The sequence below is a fragment of the Salmo salar genome, chromosome ssa05 (genome assembly GCF_905237065.1).
Source record: "Salmo salar chromosome ssa05, Ssal_v3.1, whole genome shotgun sequence".
In the NCBI taxonomy this organism is placed as follows: Eukaryota; Metazoa; Chordata; class Actinopteri; order Salmoniformes; family Salmonidae; genus Salmo; species Salmo salar.
In genome coordinates, this window is record NC_059446.1 from 26,665,914 (window position 1) to 26,684,722 (window position 18,809).

At 43.8% G+C, this 18,809-nt stretch overlaps 1 protein-coding gene across 5 annotated transcripts in view; it reads right to left on the reverse strand.

The window, feature by feature from the left end:
• The window catches only part of LOC106604537 (LIM domain-binding protein 2), a 96,737-nt gene that overhangs the window by 26,696 nt on the left and 51,232 nt on the right, over positions 1-18,809 (reverse strand). For all 5 annotated transcript variants that reach the window (XM_045718022.1, XM_014199261.2, XM_014199258.2 and 2 more), the window contains exon 3: positions 11,976-12,148. In XM_045718022.1, the coding sequence (XP_045573978.1) occupies positions 11,976-12,148 (173 nt within the window). The remainder of the gene's footprint in view (positions 1-11,975; positions 12,149-18,809) is intronic.

Below are 18,809 nucleotides of genomic sequence, written 5' to 3' on the forward strand. Positions count from 1 at the left end.
GCTTCCATTGGTATTAACACAAAGACCTACACATGCTAAAATATTTTTTTAAACATCATGAAACCTTTTCACGGGAGTTAAATAAACTATACGGATTGTTTGCCTCTGGGGGTACACTTGAGCCAAAAGGGGTCCCCTAAATGGACAGAAAAATTGTCCAGAAGAAATGTATGAATATTATATCATATGTGTACATAAACTGTACAGCAAACATTCAAGCCAAAATGTGATGGATACAATTAAAAACGACACCTCTATGATATTGGTTGGCTACAGTGGCTTGTTAACAAAACCTTTAGTCTTACAACACGACACTTCACAGGACAGTACAAAAAGTACGGCAACGGATGAAAATCCCGGTCAATAAAAACACTGTCCATAAAAAGGTAAGGCCCCTTGGAGGGTCCCCATTGATTTAAGATGCCTGTAATAAATCTTGTGCACATTCGCTTAGCTAAGGGATCTCAACCACATATTCTGAGAGTAACACAGCATCCCATCATTCTCTACTGTATAAGATGCAACTGTAGGCCAAATTCATAATGGATTAGGTTTATATATCAATATTACTGAAAGAATATTCATTATGAATAAGGGCATAATAGAGCATTAATAACACATCTGTTACATGTAGTTACATTATAAAACATCATACATTCATTATCTATTAGGCTGTAATACAGTTAATAACAGGAAATACATTATATAGTCAAGTGTTCATTGTATTAGGCTGTAATATACCGTTATTACACTGATATTATGTACCAATTCATCAACCATATCAATTAAATTCAATTATCCTTTTGCTTAAACAGTTTACACAAAAAAAACAAATTAAAATTAAACAGAGAGAGATAGAATCAGTGCCTGATCAACTAGGCTGACTCTTTTTCTTCTGTCCCCACAGGTAGCGATGGTCCACTGGGCTACAGTAACAAGGACCTTAGCCCAGATGCTACAATGCTACATCCACAGAGCCCCCACCTGGTTCTTCTGTCCCCACAGGTAGCGAGGGCCCAATGGGCTACAGTAACAAGGACCTGGGCCCCGATACTACGATGCTACATCCACAGAGCCCAGGTATAGTAGGACCTGCTGGGTGTTGAATGGAGGTGCTGGGACACCATAGGGGTACAGCAGGGGGTACCATCATCCAAAAACCGACACTCCCACCTCACACGCACACACACACATGCACACACACACAAACACGCACACATACTTCGGGTTTACACATCCAGATTACTCCCAGTGGGATTGCGGGGGCTTTTCCCTCTGGGATAGGGAAGCAGCCCGGGAATGATTTCTCCAGGGATGAGGAATGGGGGGATGGAGGGAGGGGGGTGGAGGGAGGGAAGAGGGAGTGAGGTAGAGAGCTCATTGAGATTCAGCGCTCCAGAGCCAGAAGCCTGGATGGAAGCTCCCGGAACGTGCTCGGTTAGTGGAATTTATTTTAATGAACAAAATTTCCCCTTCCTGATTTTGTTAAAGCTTGAATGGGGTGGTTGGTTGAGAAAATGTCACTGCAATGAAAAAAGGGTTCCAAAAGGGTTCTTCGGCTGTTCCCATAGGAGAAAGGGTTCTACATGGAACCCAAAAGTTTTCTACCTGGAACCAAAAATGGTTCCCCTATGGGGACAGCCGAAGAACCCTTTTGGAACCCTTTTTTCTAAGAGTGTATGTTATACACCTAACATGGTGGCCAGGTTTTATGATAACACTATTGTGGGTAAAATTGGGCCAGCCTTAAAATCATGGTGTGTGCTTCAATGCAGTGTTCATTCAGGGCACAAGGAATTTCTGTAGCTATTCTCGCTAGCATGAGCCTCACTTTAAATTCAAAAGACAGCCTGCAGAACCAGATTCCAATGCAGTTTACCATCTGAATCAAGTAATGCTAGATACTCCTGTTAAGAGACACGCCCAACATGCAGTATATTCTCTTCAGCTTTGTGAAAAATAATTTTATAAATGTAAAAAAAAAAAATACTCTTATGGCATAGGTACGAACTTAAAATAAATATTTCAATTTGATAGTGAACTTCATAAAATCACATAAGAGCTTGGTGTTTTGGTCACAATGACAGCCTTGCATTGTATACAGCCTTGCATTGTATACAGCCTTGCATAAGTCACAAAGACAGCCATACAGATACAGGAAAAAGTAGTCATGGCAGGGGCTGAACAGGGTATAACATCACGTTTGCCAACATGGTCTCATAGACTAGATGTAACATAGTAAATGAAAATCCGGGACGCTGAAATTAGTATGATATGTTACGTTTGGTATGGTTACATAAGACAGAAGGTTACTTAAAGGAGAATTTCCATATTTGTGAAATAATCTAAAATGTTTTATGTAAATGGTTTGTTTTAGAAGGGTCCAGACACTTTTGGCTTGTTTTTGAGAAACTTATCCCAGCTGCGATTCACTTCCTCATCGCTCGTTGTGCAGTATCAGGGATCAATCTACATCACTATACTGAGAGCGTGTCCATTTCTAAAAGTACATATTTAGGTGTTTTTGGAGCTTGTCTTTTGCGTGCCCTGAGACTGTACAATGTGCAATGAGGCTTGGGAAAGGTTCTCAAAAACAAGCCGAATCACAAAAAAGGATGTGCGTATAATGCGAATGTCTAGCAACCCAAATGTTGAGAGTTCAAATCTAATCAACTTTAGCATTTTAGCTAATTACCAACTTCACAACTACTTTTTAGCTACTTTGCAAATACTTAGCATGCTAGCTAATCCTTCCCCTAACCTTAATCCTTTAACCTCACTCCTAACCTTAACCCTAACCCCTAGCCTAGCTAACGTTAGTTACAACAAATTGGAATTTGTAACATACCATACGTATTGCAATTTCATAACATAGTTACACATTGAAATTCGGAACATATCATACAAACTGAAATTCGTAACTTATCATATGAATAGTAATTCATAACATATCATGCCAAATGGATGATGGACATCCACAAAAAAACTAAATGGAGTGTCCATGGATTTACATACAGAATAATGCGCTCCAAAAAAAGGAAATTCTTTTTAACTATGTGATTAAATGAGTCTGTTTTCAACAAATTGACTGTTTTAGACTGTTGTATTTTGAGAAAATAAATGTGAAATAAATGTGAAATCACTACTGAGTGAATGAACAAAATCATTTTGGAACAAACGTTTCCAGACATTTAAATTCTCTGTCGAAATCAATGTGTTAAAAACACAATTCATGACCTAATGGTTAAAGTTACCGCTTGTAAATCAGAATATTGGGCTTTCGCCTCCGGAGATATTTTGCCTTCATCCTATGGCAAAGTTTCCCAAACTCAGTCTTGGGCCCCCCTGGGTGCACATTGTGGTTTTTGTCTTAACACTACACAGCTGATTCAAATAACCTATTCATCATCAAGCTTTGATTATTTGAATCAGCTGTGTAGTGCTTGGGCAAAAACCAAAACGTGAACCCAGGGTGGGCCCCAGGAGCAAGTTTGGGAAACCTTGCCCTACAGTACTGCCCAGCGACACAGTGATTTATGGCAAAGTGGTGGATTGTGGGCATGCACCTGTCATGGAGAAATGCAAACACCAGCTGGTTGACAGAGAGCTGGGCCATCTCTATGCGCTTGTTGATGTCCTCCTCCCACTGGAACATCCAACTCCTCAGCTGCGTCATGTCAGAGTAGACCACCGTTGTCCCAGGGAACATTCGGAAGGACTACCTCCAAATCAACTCTCATCTGACACACCAGGGCTGTCCCCTCAGTGTGTCCCAAGTCGTTTCCACTGAGGTGGATGAATATGATATATTCACGATCACACCTCGCCTTGGCGAGAGAGAATATTTCAAAACCCTTTAACTGAGAACAGCTCATCCATATTTCACACTCCTGTAGTCATCTATCCAGCTCCATTGTTTAATCGCATGGTAAATATTTGCTTCAGTCTTTGTTTCCTTGCTCTCGCCAATTTGCTTTGAGCAATGATCAGTAGGATTATGAGCTGGGATCTTATCAATAAATAAAACCAATAAAACCCACAACATTGTAAGGGTTCACAAGGAGAGCACGTGTTAAACTGTATAATAATGTTACATAATCACCTTCCATGGAAATTAAAATAAATGTTTAAAAAAATCACATTAAAAACAAAAAAATATATGTTATAGGTGAGAATAGGCATTGGTCTAAAGCTGAAAAAGTAAGGAAATTCACATTAGCGGCACAATGCCTATTCCACCCATGCTCTACCAAGGTTTTCCAGCTCACAGCTTTGAGCTACTACAGTATGTTGGTATTGTACTTCAAACTATGTGTAGGCAGGTTGCTTAGCATTCAAACCTTGTCAAACAGCCTAATTCATACTCAGAGGGATAATGGACTTTACAGTGTCCTGCCTATACAATTATGTACACTGGTGTATATATATATATATATATATATATAGTAGCAGGTTCAAGGGTGTGGGATTTCCACGTCACCAAGTTCAATAACCAAACACGCACAAGGAGCACAACTAGAATGCAAATGGGGAGTTTATTAGGGAGTTTTGCACACTGGGGAAAAGAGGGGAATTCACCAACCATTTCACAGTCCACAATCTGTTCTCGTTGTCCGTTCCGTTCTCCAGAGGTAATCATAAAACTCGGGTCCTCAGACAAACCGGTTCGGTACACAGTGGGGGTAATCAGACAGTCCAGGTCACAACGGGAAATCACACAGATATTTCTCTCTTCATAACACACGCTTTCCTCTCCGTTCTCTGCCCCTTTGTGCAGGCCGCTTCCTCCTTTATCCCCAAGTCCCTGGCTTAATGATCCACAGGCTCACGTTGTTGGGGCAGGAAGTCCATATAAGGCGGTCCAGCTCCCTAGAGCATCCCTCCTGGAGAGGGCATCGGCATTTCCATGGGCTGTACCTGATCTGTGGACGACAGAGGAAACAAAGGGCTGTAAGGATAGGAACCAGCGGGTGACCCGGGCGTTACTGTCCTTATTCCGTGACATCGAAACCAGTGGTGCATGGTCCGTAACGAGGGTGACGTGCCGTCCCAATAAGTAATAATTCAGCGTCTCCAGCGCCCACTTGATCACTAGACATTCTTTCTCCACAGTGGAATATCTTTGTTCCCGTGGCAACAGCTTCCGGCTAATGTACATGACTGGGTGTTCCTCACCTTCTTGTAGATGTGATAGGATGGCACCCTCCCCTATTTCGGCGCATCGGTTTGTACCACCAGTGGTTTGGAGAAGTCCGGAGTCACCAGCATGGGTCCAGAACACAGTACTCCCTTTAGGTCCTAGAAGGATTTTTCCATCCCCTCGGTCCACGTCACCTGGGCGGGCAGACGGCTCCTGGTCAGATTGTCAGGGAGCTGGCTAGGGAGGCAAAGTGGGGAATAAATCTCCAGTAGTAACTAGTCAACCTCACAAATGTGCGTACCTGCTTCTTGGTGAGGGGGTGGGGTCAGTCCCGAATCGCCTCCACTTTCTTCACCTGGGTTTGACACATCCCCTCCCAATCGTGTACCTCAGCCTCCTGAAGGCCGAGCCGACATTTCTTTGGGTTCGCTGTTAGCCCCGCCTCCCATAAGGCCTGCAGTACCGCGCTCACCTGGTTTAGATGTGTCTCTCACTTGCTTCCATGGATCACAATATCATCGATGTAGGCTGCCGCGTACTCACGATGGGGACGGAGAATCTGGTCCATCAACCTCTGGAAAGTGGCCGGGTCCTGTGCAGCTTCTTGTAATGGAACAGCCCGTCAGGGGTGGCGAAAGCAGTATTCGCTCGTGCCTCGGGAGCTAAGAGCACCTGCCAATAACCCTTCGTCAGGTCGAGCGTGCTGATAAATCGGGCGGTCCCTAGCCGTTCGATTAATTCATACATTCGGGGCATGGGGTAGGATTCAAACTTTGAGATTTCATTTACCTTTCTAAAATCATTACATAAGTGAATAGTGCTGTCTGGTTTCGGCACAAACACTATGGGGCTACACCACTCACTATTCGACTCTGCGATTATATCAGCATTCAACATCGTTTTTACCTCAGTCCTGATAGCCTCTTTGCCTCCGGTATGCGGTAGGGTCTCAACTCCACATTTTTCCCGGTTTCGGTGATGATGCTGTGCTGTAGCAGATTGGTGTGTCCTGATTCACTGGAGAACATTTCCTGGTTCCGGCAGACCAACTCCCTCAACTCCTGATTCTGTGCTCTGCTCAGCTGCTCCCCCAGTGGCACCTTCGCCGGCATGGTCTCTGTGGTAGCCTTCTTTGGTGAAATAGAGTAGAGTACATCACGTGCATTCCCTTTCTTTAGCAAATTCACATGGTAAATCTGGGTCAGATGCCTACGTCCCGGCTGTCTGACCCTATAGTTAACTTCACCCATCTTCTCAAGGGACTTCGTATGGCCCGTTCCATTGGGGCAAAAACGTACATTCTGAGGTGGGGACTAACACCAACACTTTGTCTCCTGGCTAGAAGTCCCTTCGTTGTGCCCCTCTGTTGTACACCCGTGCATGGGCCTCCTGGGCCTCCAGCATATGTTCCCGTACCAGGGACCACAGAGTTGCCATCCGATCTCTCATGTCTTCCACGTGCTCCACCATGGTCCGGTGGGGCGATGGTTGCTGTTCCCGGGCTTCTTTAGCCACGTCCAGCAGTCCTCTGGGTCGTCTCCCGTACAGGAGTTCGAAGGGAGAGAATCCTGTTGACGCTTGGGGCACTTCTTGGATCGAAAACATCAGGTAGGGTAGCAGATGATCCCAATTCTTTCCGTCTGCCTCATCACCTTCTTTAGCATCTGTTTCAGGGTTTGTTTGAATCTTTCCACCAACCCATCAGTCTGCGAGTCATACACTGAGGTGCGCAACTGGGTTATTTTCATCAGTTTGCATAGATCCTTCATGATTCGCGGCATGAAGGGGGTGCCCTGGTCGGTCAATATCTCGTTGGGGATGCCTACTCGGGAGAAGAGCATGACTCACGTGTGATTCCTTGGTGGCCATGGTGTGCAGGAGAATTGCTTCCGGGTACCTGGTGGCATAATCCAGAATCACCTCAGTTGCCCTCGGTTGCTCTTGGGTAGAGGTCCTACCAGGTCCATTGCAATCCTGCTGAAAGGGACTGAAATAATGGGTAGGGAAATTAACCTCTTACATCTAGACGTTCCACTAGCGGAACACCTGGTCCAATATCCAATGATAGGCGTGGCGCGAATTACAAATTCCTCAAAAAACCCCAAACTTCCATTTTTCAAACATATGACTATTTTACACCATTTTAAAGACAAGACTGTCCTTTATCTAACCACACTGTCCGATTTCAAAAAGGCTTTACAGCGAAAGCAAAACATTAGATTATGTCAGCAGAGTACCCAGCCAGAAATAATCAGACACCCATTTTTCAAGCTAGCATAGAATGTCACATAAACCCAAATCACAGCTAAATGCAGCACTAACCTTTGATGATCTTCATCAGATGACAATCTTAGGACATTATGTTATACAATACATGCATGTTTTGTTCAATCAAGTTCATATTTATATCCAAAAAACAGCTTTTTACATTAGCATGTGACGTTCCGAACTAGCATTCCCCCCGCAAACTTCTGGTGAATTTACTAAATTACTCATGATAAACGTTGACAAAATACATTACAATTATTTTAAGAATTATAGATACAGAACTCCTTTGTGCAATCGAGGTGTCTGATTTTAAAATAGCTTTTCGGTGAAAGCACATTTTGCAATATTCTGAGTAGATAGCCCAGCCATCACGGCTAGCTATTTTGACACCCACCAAGTTTAGCCCTGACCAAACTCCGATTTACTATTAGAAAAGTTTGATTACCTTTGGTGTTCTTCGTCAGAATGCACTCCCAGGACTGCTACTTCAATAACAAATGTTGGTTTGGTTCAAAATAATCCATAGTTATATCCAAATAGCGGCGTTTTGTTCGTGCGTTCAAGACACTATCCAAGGGTGACGAAGGGTTACGCGCCCGACGCGTTTCGTGACAAAAAAATTCTAAATATTCCATTACCGTACTTCGAAGCATGTCAACCGCTGTTTAAAATAAATGTTTATGCCATTTTTCTCGTAAAAAAGCGATAATATTCCGACCGGGAGTGGTGGTTTTCGTTCAAAGAGAGAGAAAGTAAACATGGAGTCGACTCGTGCACGAGCCTCAGTCTCATCGTACTCTGACCGGCCACTATCCAAACGCGCTAATGTTTTTCAGCCAGGGCCTGCAAAGCCACGATTCAGTTTTTTGCCGCCTTCTGAGAGCCCATGGGAGCCATAGGAAGTGTTACGTAACAGCAGAGATCCCCTGTTTTGGATAGAGATAATCAAGAAGGCCAAGAAATGGTCAGACAGGGTACTTCCTGTACAGAATCTTCTCAGGTTTTGGCCTGCCAAATGAGTTCTGTTATACTCACAGACACTATTCAAACAGTTTTAGAAACTTTGGAGTGTTTTCTATCCAAAGCTAATAATCAGATTAAATCGGGTACGTTTTTTATCCGGCCGTGAAAATACTGCCCCCTATCCATAACAGGTTAACCTGGGGGGCAGTATTTTCACGGCTGGATAATCATCACCAATAATTGTTATGCTTTTTGTGAACGTTTATCGTGAGTAATTTAGTAAATTGTTAGTAAATTCCCCGGAAGTTTGCGGGGGGGTATGCTAGTTCTGAACGTCACATGCTAATGTAAAAAGCTGTTTTTTGATATAAATATGAACTTCATTGAACAAAACATGCATGTATTGTATAACATAATATCCTAGGTGTGTCATCTGATGAAGATCATCAAAGGTTAGTGCTGCATTTAGCTGTCTTCTGGGTTTTTGTGACATTATATGCTAGCTTGAAAAATGGGTGTCTGATTATTTCTGGCTGGGTACTCTGCTGACATAATCTAATGTTTTGCTTTCGCTGTAAAGCCTTTTTGAAATCGGACAGTGTGGTTAGATTAACGAGAGTCTTGTCTTTAAAATGCTGTAAAATAGTCATATGTTTGAAAAATTGAAGTTTTCGGATTTTAGAGGAATTTGTATTTCGCGCCACGCCCATCATTGGATATTGGAGCAGGTGTTCCGCTAGCGGAACGTCTAGATGTAAGAGGTTAAGGGGCTGCGAAAGTGGTTTTGGTGCCACCTGCTGGCACTCCGGGCAACTGCGGCAGTAATCTTCCACTGCTCTCTTCACCACCGGCCAGTAAAATCGTGCCTTGATCCTGTCTGAGGTCTTCTCCACCCCTAGATGAGCCCCAAGAAGGTGGGAGTGCGCCAAAAGTTCAATAACCAAACACGCACAAGGAGCACAACTAGAATGCAAACGGGGAGTTTATTAGGGAGTTTGCACACTGGGGAAAAGAGGGCAATTCACCAGCCATTTCACAGTCCACAATCTGTTCTCGTTGTCCGTTCTGTTCTCCAGAGGTAATCCTAAAACTCGGGTCCTCAGCCAAATCGGTTCGGTACACAGTGGGGGTAATCAGATAGAAAACACGATCCTATTTGAGACACAAGTGGTTCTGAGCTTAATTCAATATTACACAAGTAAGCTAACAGTTACAGAAATCAGGAATGCAGACAGGCTCTACCTATCTGAGCTACTGTGTCCAACACACCACCACCTATTGTTATGTTGGGCACCAATTTACCAAAAAAGGATGTTATTATGATAAAAAAATTCAATTACATGTTTTGCTAATATAGGCATGGACCACATTACTATAAGGCAAAACATCTCAATCAAGCCTGATGAGCTGGTAAGTATAAAAGCAAAGCATTTAAAAGCAAAGCACCTTTCATTTATAAAAGAAAAGCATGAAATGTTAGCGTAATGGGATAATGTCTTACTGTGGTGTGTGGAGAATACAATACTTTACAAATCATATTATTGTGGAAGCACCTTCTCTAAGAGTTCTCTAAGAGTATGAATTAGGCTGTTTGAGAAGGTTTGAATCCTAAGCAACCTGCCTACACATAGTTTGAAGTACAATACCAACATACTGTAGTAGCTCAAAGCTGTGTGCTGGAAAACCTTGGTAGAGCATGGGTGGAATAGGCATTGTGCCGCTAATGTGAATTTCCTTTCTTTTTTGGCTTCAGACCAATGCCTATTCTCACTTAAAAAGTTGTTTTTTTGTTTTTAATTGTGTACAGCATTGCATAAGTTACAATGACAGCTTTGCATATATTTGTTTAACTAGGCAAGTCAGTTAAGAACAAACTCTTATTTACAATGACGGCCTAGGAACAGTGGGTTAACTGACTTGTTCATGGGCAGAACGACAGATTTTTACCTCGTCATCTGGGGGATTCGATCTAGCAACCTTTCAGTTTCTGGACCAACACTCTAACCACTAGGCTACCTGCCACCCCAAATTACACAGGTTAGGACTGCGGCGGACCGCCCATTAGGGCGTTAGGGGCGGTGGCCCACTTGGGATTGGTAATTTATTAAAATTTGTACTGTATATTATAGAATTTATGGATTATGGATTATGTTTTAAATTCTCATAAAAGTGCGGTAAATATGTACATTTTCCTGTTTCAAAAATATATTGTTCAAAACAAGCTGTAGTTACCTACTACTCTGCCCCTTAGTGACTGCCAGCAGCAGCAGCTCCACCTCCGTGGGTGCACATGCCATGCCAACATTGCTTGGACTTTTTTGCTATGAGGGGAGCTGCCCCAATGAAATTGCAGGATACTATAGCATAAATTACAACCGTACAAAGTAAATGGACCGTCCTTAGGCACTCAAATGTGCGTCTGCTCAGTCAGAACTTCTGGGTCTGCTCTAGTCTCCTCCCAATGAGTCTCTCGTGCCGGACGGCTTTTTTCCGCACTTGAGACTAGATCTGCTCTATCAGGTACAGATGGTGCTAAAGCAAAAAGCTAATTATAATTAACTTGTGAATAAATAATCAAAACAGCCATGGAAGCCTGGGACCTGATAAACCGGACAACTACATCCAACAAGAGTCGAAGGACAGAGGGATACACTAGCTAGGACCTTCTCATTGTGTATCCGGTAGGACAAAAAAGCATGGCCAATTTTGTTCACCCGCATGTTGTTCATAATGTTCTATTGTAGGTGACAAGGCAACATGTTGCGTGGACTAAAACATCATAACACCTTGTGTATCACAAAGCTAGATCAAATTAATTAGCCAGCTACAGTTATTTTGAGAATCATTGAGAAATAGTTTGAAATATTTTTTGGTCAAATTAACCAGTTTTCTATCTTTGATAGCCGATAGCTTGCTAGCTAGTTAGCTCCCATGCCAATTTCAAGTCTTTCTAAACTAATATCTGACTAACTCGGAAATACGAAGTGATGAAAGTTAACTGGCTAGCACACCATGCTTTGTGATACTATCCTAGCTAGCTATCCTGAGTTAGATAATGTGTTTTCAGTTATTGTATCTGAATGCTTATTGCGTTCTCCCTGGTTTCCACTAGTTACCACAGCCACAAAGTCAATATCTATATTGTAAAAGGTCAGGAAAACAACATTTAAGGTGAGGGTTAGGCATAAGGTTAACAGTGTGGTTAATGTCAGGGTTAAGGTTATGTTTAAAATCACATTTTAAGAAGAGAAATTGTAGAAATATGTGGGCTTTATGACTTTGTAGCTATGGTAACAAGTGACGACCGTTCTCCCTGGTGAACTCGTTCGTTCATGAGCTGGCTGCTTGTTCTAAATAGTATAATCTAATCTGTTAAAAACAGTGGTAGCATGTGCAGCAGTGGTTGCAAAAGTGAAATAGGTGTATTTATACTGTTGTTCAAATGCACAGATCGCTTTATATATCTTCTCAAAGAAACTACCGGTAGTTCAAAAACGTGGCATCATATTTCTGTCATGCTGCTTTGTTGACAACTCCAACCACCTGGCGCCCTGGGTATTCAGCCAATCAGCTGCAGCCCCTGGGTTAGGATTACAGACCTTACCTTTGTAAACATTGGTTTCCCATACTGGGTGACCATGGTGCACTGATCACAGTCCACAGTGATGCAGGAGTTGTGGAAAGACTCCTTGGAGTGTTTGAGGATATAGTACAGGTCAGTGACTCCGCCCTCAAACACTGTGCTGAAGTAGCGCGGGATGAGCGTTCGTCCGATAGCTGAGAAAAATAAAAAAAAGAGAGGGGAAATTATTCATAGTTGAAATATGAGACTAAAGTAGTGAAGGGTGAGTGTCTGTCCAATTTAAAAGAGGGAAAAAGAGGATAAAATACATAATTTGCTCATCAAGTAATTGATTAATTTGTAGACTTGAGTTTTTAACAAACTAGCTTTTGTATGATAGCCATGCTCTATTATAATGAGTAGGTACCTGACAAAGACCTATAGGTGAATGGACAGTGTTACACCATGTACCTATATGCTAACTGGTTTTAGTCATTACTGATCTGCTTTCCTTTGTCTAGTTGTGAAGTGTCCACACAGTAACAAAACATTTGTTTTGCAAAATTTACTTGTTTGCCTGTTTAGTGAGGGATTGATTCCATGCAATCAAAACCTGGACAGTCTGGTGAGAAAGCTACAGGAAAGCTGTAAATGTTTACTAGAGAATGCTAAAAGAAGTCAAAGCGCAGGAACAGCGTGGATTTAGAGTTTGACAAAAACAAGAGAAAGAGAGAGAGAGAGAGCACGGGAGGAAGAAGAATGTCAGTGTCTTTTGCCCTCAGGCTTCCTTTCTTCTCTTCCCTCTGTTCTCTGTCAACTATTTCTCTGTTTAAAGGAATATAATGGAGGATATGAAAGGACGATGCTTTAGGATACACTGTGACTTTATGCAAAACAGACAGGATATCTCTTCATTACGATATCACAAAACTATATCTCTTCATCACATTATCAGCTTGTCTGGGAAGTGAATGTGTAACAAGGAAAGGGAAATAAAACTTCATTTAGAAATGTCCCCCAAAGATGATAGTGGCTGAGGCTCCTGAGGTTATGACACTGCAAAGAGAGAGAGAGAGAGACAAAGAGAGAGAGAGAGAGAGAGAGAGAGAGGGAGCGGGACAGAGGGAAAGGAAGTACCCGTGACTGGCATGTTTTTTCAAATTCAATAATACCGAGCATGACTAAATAAAGATATAAAATGTTTGGCAGTGTGTGAGCAGTGGCTGGAGGATGGAGGGAGGAAGGGAGAGAGGGAAAGGAGGGAGGAAGAAGGAGGGTGAGCAGTGGCTGGAAGAGGGAGGGAGGAGCTGCAGCCCCAAGTCGCTGTGTGTGTAAATGACGCTCTGCCCTCATAGTTGAAAAAGAAAGTGAGCACCAGGAGCGGAGCTGACTGCTAAGGAGATTGGAGAGAGACTTAGAGGGAAAGAGAGGAGATGGGAGAGAGGTACAGGTAGAGAGAGGAGATGGGAGAGAGACTTAGAGGGAGAGAGACTTATAGGGAGAGAGAGGTAATGGGAGAGAGGAGATGGGAGAGAGACTTAGAGGGAGAGAGGTACAGGTAGAGAGAGGACATGGGAGAGAGACTTAGAGGGAGAGAGACTTAGAGGGAGAGAGAGGTAGAGGGAGAGAGGAGATGGGAGAGAGACTTAGAGGGAGAGAGAGGTAGAGGGAGTGAGACTTAGTGGGAGAGAGATGTAGAGGGAAAGAGAGGAGATGGGAGAGAGAGGTAGAGGGAGATAGGAGATGGGCGAGAGAGGCAGAGGGAGAGAGAGGCGATGGGAGAGAGGTACAGGTAGAGAGAAGAAATGGGAGAAAGAGCTACAGGTAGAGAGAGGAGATGGCAGGGAGAGGTAGAGGGAGAGAGAGGAGATAGGAGAGAGAGCTGTTAGAGAGAGGTAGAGGGAGCTAGAAGAGATGAGAGAGAGAGATATAGGGCGAGAGAGAAGCGACGGGTGAGAGAGGTAGAGGGAGGGAGAGGAGATGGGAGAGAGAGGTAGAGGGAGAGAGAGGTAGAGGGAGAGAGAGGAGATGGGAGAGAGAGGAGATGGGAGAGAGAGGTAGAGGGAGAGAGAGGAGATGGGAGAGAAAGGAGATGGGAGAGAGAAGAGATGGGAGAGAGAGGAGATGGGAGAGAGAGGTAGAGGGAGAGAGAGGAGATGGGAGAGAAAGGAGATGGGAGAGAGAGGAGATGGGAGAGAGAGGTAGAGGGAGAGAGAGGAGAAGGGAGAGAGAGGGAGAGAGAGGGGATGGGAAAGGTAGGAAAGAGAGAAACCTAGATATGTTTCTAGCACACATGACCTACCCAGAGGCTTCAGTAGAGAGGAGGTGGAAGAGGTAGAGGGAAAGAGAGGAGATGGGAGAGAGAGGAGATGGGAGAGAGAGGTAGAGGGAGCTAGAAGAGATGGGAGAGAGAGGTAGAGAGAGAGGAGGTGGGAGAGAGAGGTAGAGGGCGAGAGAGAGGCGACGGGTGAGAGAGGTAGAGGGAGAGAGGAGATGGGAGAGAGGTAGAGGGAGAGAGAGGAGATGGGAGAGAGAGGTAGAGGGAGAGAGAGGAGATGGGAGAGAGAGGAGATGGGAGAGAGAGGAGATGGGAGAGAAAGAAGATGCGAGAGAGAGAAGATGGGAGAGAGGTAGAGGGAGAGAGAGGAGAAGGGAGAGAGAGGGAGAGAGAGGAGATGAGAGGAGATGGGAAAGGTAGGAAAGAGAGATACCCATATATGTTTCTAGCACACATAACCTACCCAGAGGCTTCAGTAGAGAGGAGGTGGGAGAGGTAGAGGGAAAGAGAGGAGATGGGAGAGAGAGGAGATGGGAGAGAGAGGTAGAGGGAGCTAGAAGAGATGGGAGAGAGAGGTAGAGAGAGAGGAGGTGGGAGAGAGAGGTAGAGGGTGAGAGAGAGGCGACGAGTGAGAGAGGTAGAGGGAGGGAGAGGAGATGGGAGAGAGACGTAGAGGGAGAGAGAGGAGGTGGGAGAGGTAGAGAGAGGAGATGGGAGAGAGGTAGAGGGAGAGAGAGGAGATGGGAGAGAAAGGAGGTGGGAGAGAGAGGAGAAAGGAGAGAGAGGTAGAGGGAGAGAGAGGAGAAGGGAGAGAGAGGAGATGAGAGGAGATGGGAGAGGTAGGAAAGAGAGATACCCAGATATGTTTCTAGCACACATGACCTACCCAGAGGCTTCAGTAGAAGCTTTGCATGAGGAGCCTCAACCAAAACATATCCCACAAAATAACACTGCACACCCCACCAAAGACACACTGATAGAGCGTGTAATGGCAGGCGCGGAATGGCAGGCGCGGAATGGCAGGCGTGGAATGGCAGGCGTGTAATGGCAGGCGTGGAATGGCAGGCGTGTAATGGCAGGCGTGGAATGGCAGGCGTGGAATGGCAGGCGTGTAATGGCAGGCGTGGAATGGCAGGCGTGTAATGGCAGGCGTGGAATGGCAGGCGTGTAATGGCAGGCGTGGAATGGCAGGCGTGGAATGGCAGGCGTGGAATGGCAGGCGCGGAATGGCAGGCGCGGAATGGCAGGCGTGTAATGGCAGGCGTGGTAAACAGTGTACCATTTCAAGCTCCATAGTCCAATGTTTCCCCTTCATATTTTTTTAGGCGGAGTGCAAAGAGATCCAAAGTATCTGAAGCTATTATATTGGGGTATGGTGGGGTTGTGGGTGGTAACAGAGCTAGGCTGTGTGTGTGTGTGTGTGTGTGTGTGTGTGTGTGTGTGTGTGTGTGTGTGTGTGTGTGTGTGTGTGTGTGTGTGTGTGTGTGAGAGAGAGCAGGTATAGATGTGTGCGTATTTATTTTTTGGTACTATTCAAAATGAATGGGTCAGGGACATGGTGAGAGTCTTTACGAGCTTCAAGGTTATTCAAATGATGACCTCTTACAATTAACACCACTACAGTGACGGAAACCTCAAGCTCACAAATAAACACTCATTGGTTTTGAAACATTTCCTTCCCCTTGTCTCTCTCTCTCTCTCTCTCTCATCTCTCTCTCTCTCTCCCTCTCTCTCATCTCTCTCTCTCTCTCTCCCTCTCTCTCTTATCTCTCTCTCTCTCTCTCTCTCATCTCTCTCTCTCTCCCTCTCTCTCTCTCGCTCTCTCACCTCCCTCTCTCTCTCTCTCATCTCTCGAGCTCTTTCACTCTATCACTCATCTCTCTATTCTCATCTCTCTCTATTTCTCATCTCTCTTGCTCTTTCGATCTCTCATCTCTCTTATTCCCATCTCTCTTTTTTATCACCAAGTTGATTGGCCCATCTTCAGAGGCGGGCACTCGAGAGATAGGATTAGCTGCCGCTTGTTTGGGTGAACATGACGAGCAACATATGTCTCTCAAGTAATGTGTACCCAAACACACAATTTACAAATAATTAACGGCATGTTAATTAGCCACATTAATTCATGCCACTTTGTGGGATTGTTCCCCCCGTGAGTTAGTCCCCAGGACCGCTGCCAGGATCCTGAGCCAACAAGACGTGAGAGAAACTGTTTGGGCTCGGAGCAGAACGAGGGGTGTCTGGAAGGGGCCGCTGGCTGGGTTTCTACTGGGGGGGGGGTGTATGTGTGTCTGTGGGTGTACTGTATGCTGGTGAGAGGGATGGGCTGAAAATGGTGAGAGGGATGTGTTGAAGGTGGTGAGAGGGATGTGTTGAAGGTAGTGAGAGGGATGTGTTGAAGGTGGTGAGAGGGATGTGTTGAAGGTGGTGAGAGGGATGGGAGTTTCTGGAAAGGAGAAAGGTGAAGTCCACTGTGCAACACATATAACCCTGCACAGAGGGACTGTAGTGGGAGCATGCTATATGCTAGATTTCAGTCTCCCTTCTTTATATCATTGGGATCTCCTGGTTGAATAAAGGGCTAACAGAAAATGACCATTAACCATTAATCAACCACTAACCATAATACAATTGACTAACTGGTCATTGAGTCCAGTTAGTCACAGCTGAATGTGATATGTAATACCTCCTATTTCCGAAAAGGTCAACCATTCAGTTGACTTGTGGAGGAGGCACAACAGCTCAATAGAGTCTGCCAATAAAAATTAGTAAAGATTTTAGTCCACTGCATTGTTTTACAGTTAACAGTATAGTAACGAAGCCAACATTTTGCCTTTTCACCTAGTAAGCATTTACATAAAATACAACAAATGATCATAAACTTGACTGAACTTGAGTTTCAGTGTTGTCACCTGTGGTCATCTCAATCAAATGAGCTGCCTCAGCACGGACAGTACGGTGATGAGATACAAGTCATAGGAGGAGTATCCCACAGAGTCAGGGCAAATTAAAAATGGAAAAAGGTGAGAAAGTGGAGAGATACTCAAAGGGTGATTATGCATAAAATGCAGCTTTCCTCACTGCAGACAAGAACGCATTAGGGAGGAAGGAAGAAATGGTAGACACTTAAAAAACTCTAGAATATATCATGTACGATTTCTATTAGAATTGTTGGAAGCATTGCTTGGGTAACTAAAATGACTTTAAATTGAAGTGGATGTAAAGTATAAATATCAAAAGTGTTTGAAAGGTTATCCATTGATTCAATGGACCGCGGGTTACATATATGGGATCTTAAAAATAATCTTGCAGCAACAGGAAATGTGAATTATTATGTGAATTATAATTAATGGCCATTTTTGTAGGGGTTGATAAATTCTTTGTAAGGGAAGATCAAGTCTAAAGCCTTTTGACACCTAATACACTACAAGTTTTAAATGTCCTGCACTGCGGGAAAGTTCTCCTGTAACAGGGTGATCAAATGTAGCTCCATCTGTATCTGTATAAAAGTTCAAAGTTATAGCATATCGACAAGGCCACCGAAACAACAAAAGGTATCAACACACACAAGAAAAAAACATGTATTCATTAATGTATTCATATTTTCTGAGTTTGTAATCAATGATTGATGAGATCAGTGCTTGCCTACTTAACAAAGCAAACAAACTGGTCTTGCCATCGACCTTTGTCTTGTCTGACTGTATCTGGCTCCAGCAGGAATAATCCTTGAGATTATGCAATGGATGGCGGAGTGTCCACGCCAATATAACCTGTCACTGCTGTCACTGCTGGGTCAAAGGTTAAGGTCCATGGAAGGAAAGGGAACGAACACCATGTGGCATAAAATAGACTTTGATCAATGAAATAAACATAATCAACATCAGTTCATCATTTGTATAAATGTATTATTTAGATAGCCCTTTTTATGATAACATTTGTCACAAAGGGATGTAAGGTAACTAAGACCCCTATAGAGCAAGCAGCAGCAGCACAGTAACAAGGACAAACTGTCTGGTAGAAGTTTAAAGGACAGGTTGAGATGCTCAAAGGACAGAAGATACGATGTACTCTAAATGTGCCAATATTCACAATTCACAACTGTGATCTTACTGACAAAATACACTGACAAAAAAATAAACGCAACATGTAAAGTGTTGGTCCCATGTTTCATGAGCTGAAATAAAAGATCACAGAAATGTTCCATACACAGAAAAAGCTTATTTCTCTTACATTTTGCGTACGCAAATTTGTTTACATCCGTTAGTGAGCATTTCTTCTTTACCTGCCAAGATAATCCTTTCATCTGATTGGTGTGGCATATCAAGAAGCTGATTAAACAGCATGATCATTACACATGTGCAGACAACATGTGCGGACAACGAACACAGTTGCATTTTATCGATGGCAATTTGAATGCACAGAGATACCATGATGGGATCCTGAGGCCATTGTTGTGCCATTCCTCTGCTGTTATCCCCGCATGTTTCAGCATGAAGGAGATGTGTCACACTGTTGGTCACACCAGATACTAACTGGTTTTCTGATCTACGCCCTACCTTTTATTTTAAAGGTATCTGTGACCAACAGATGCACATCTG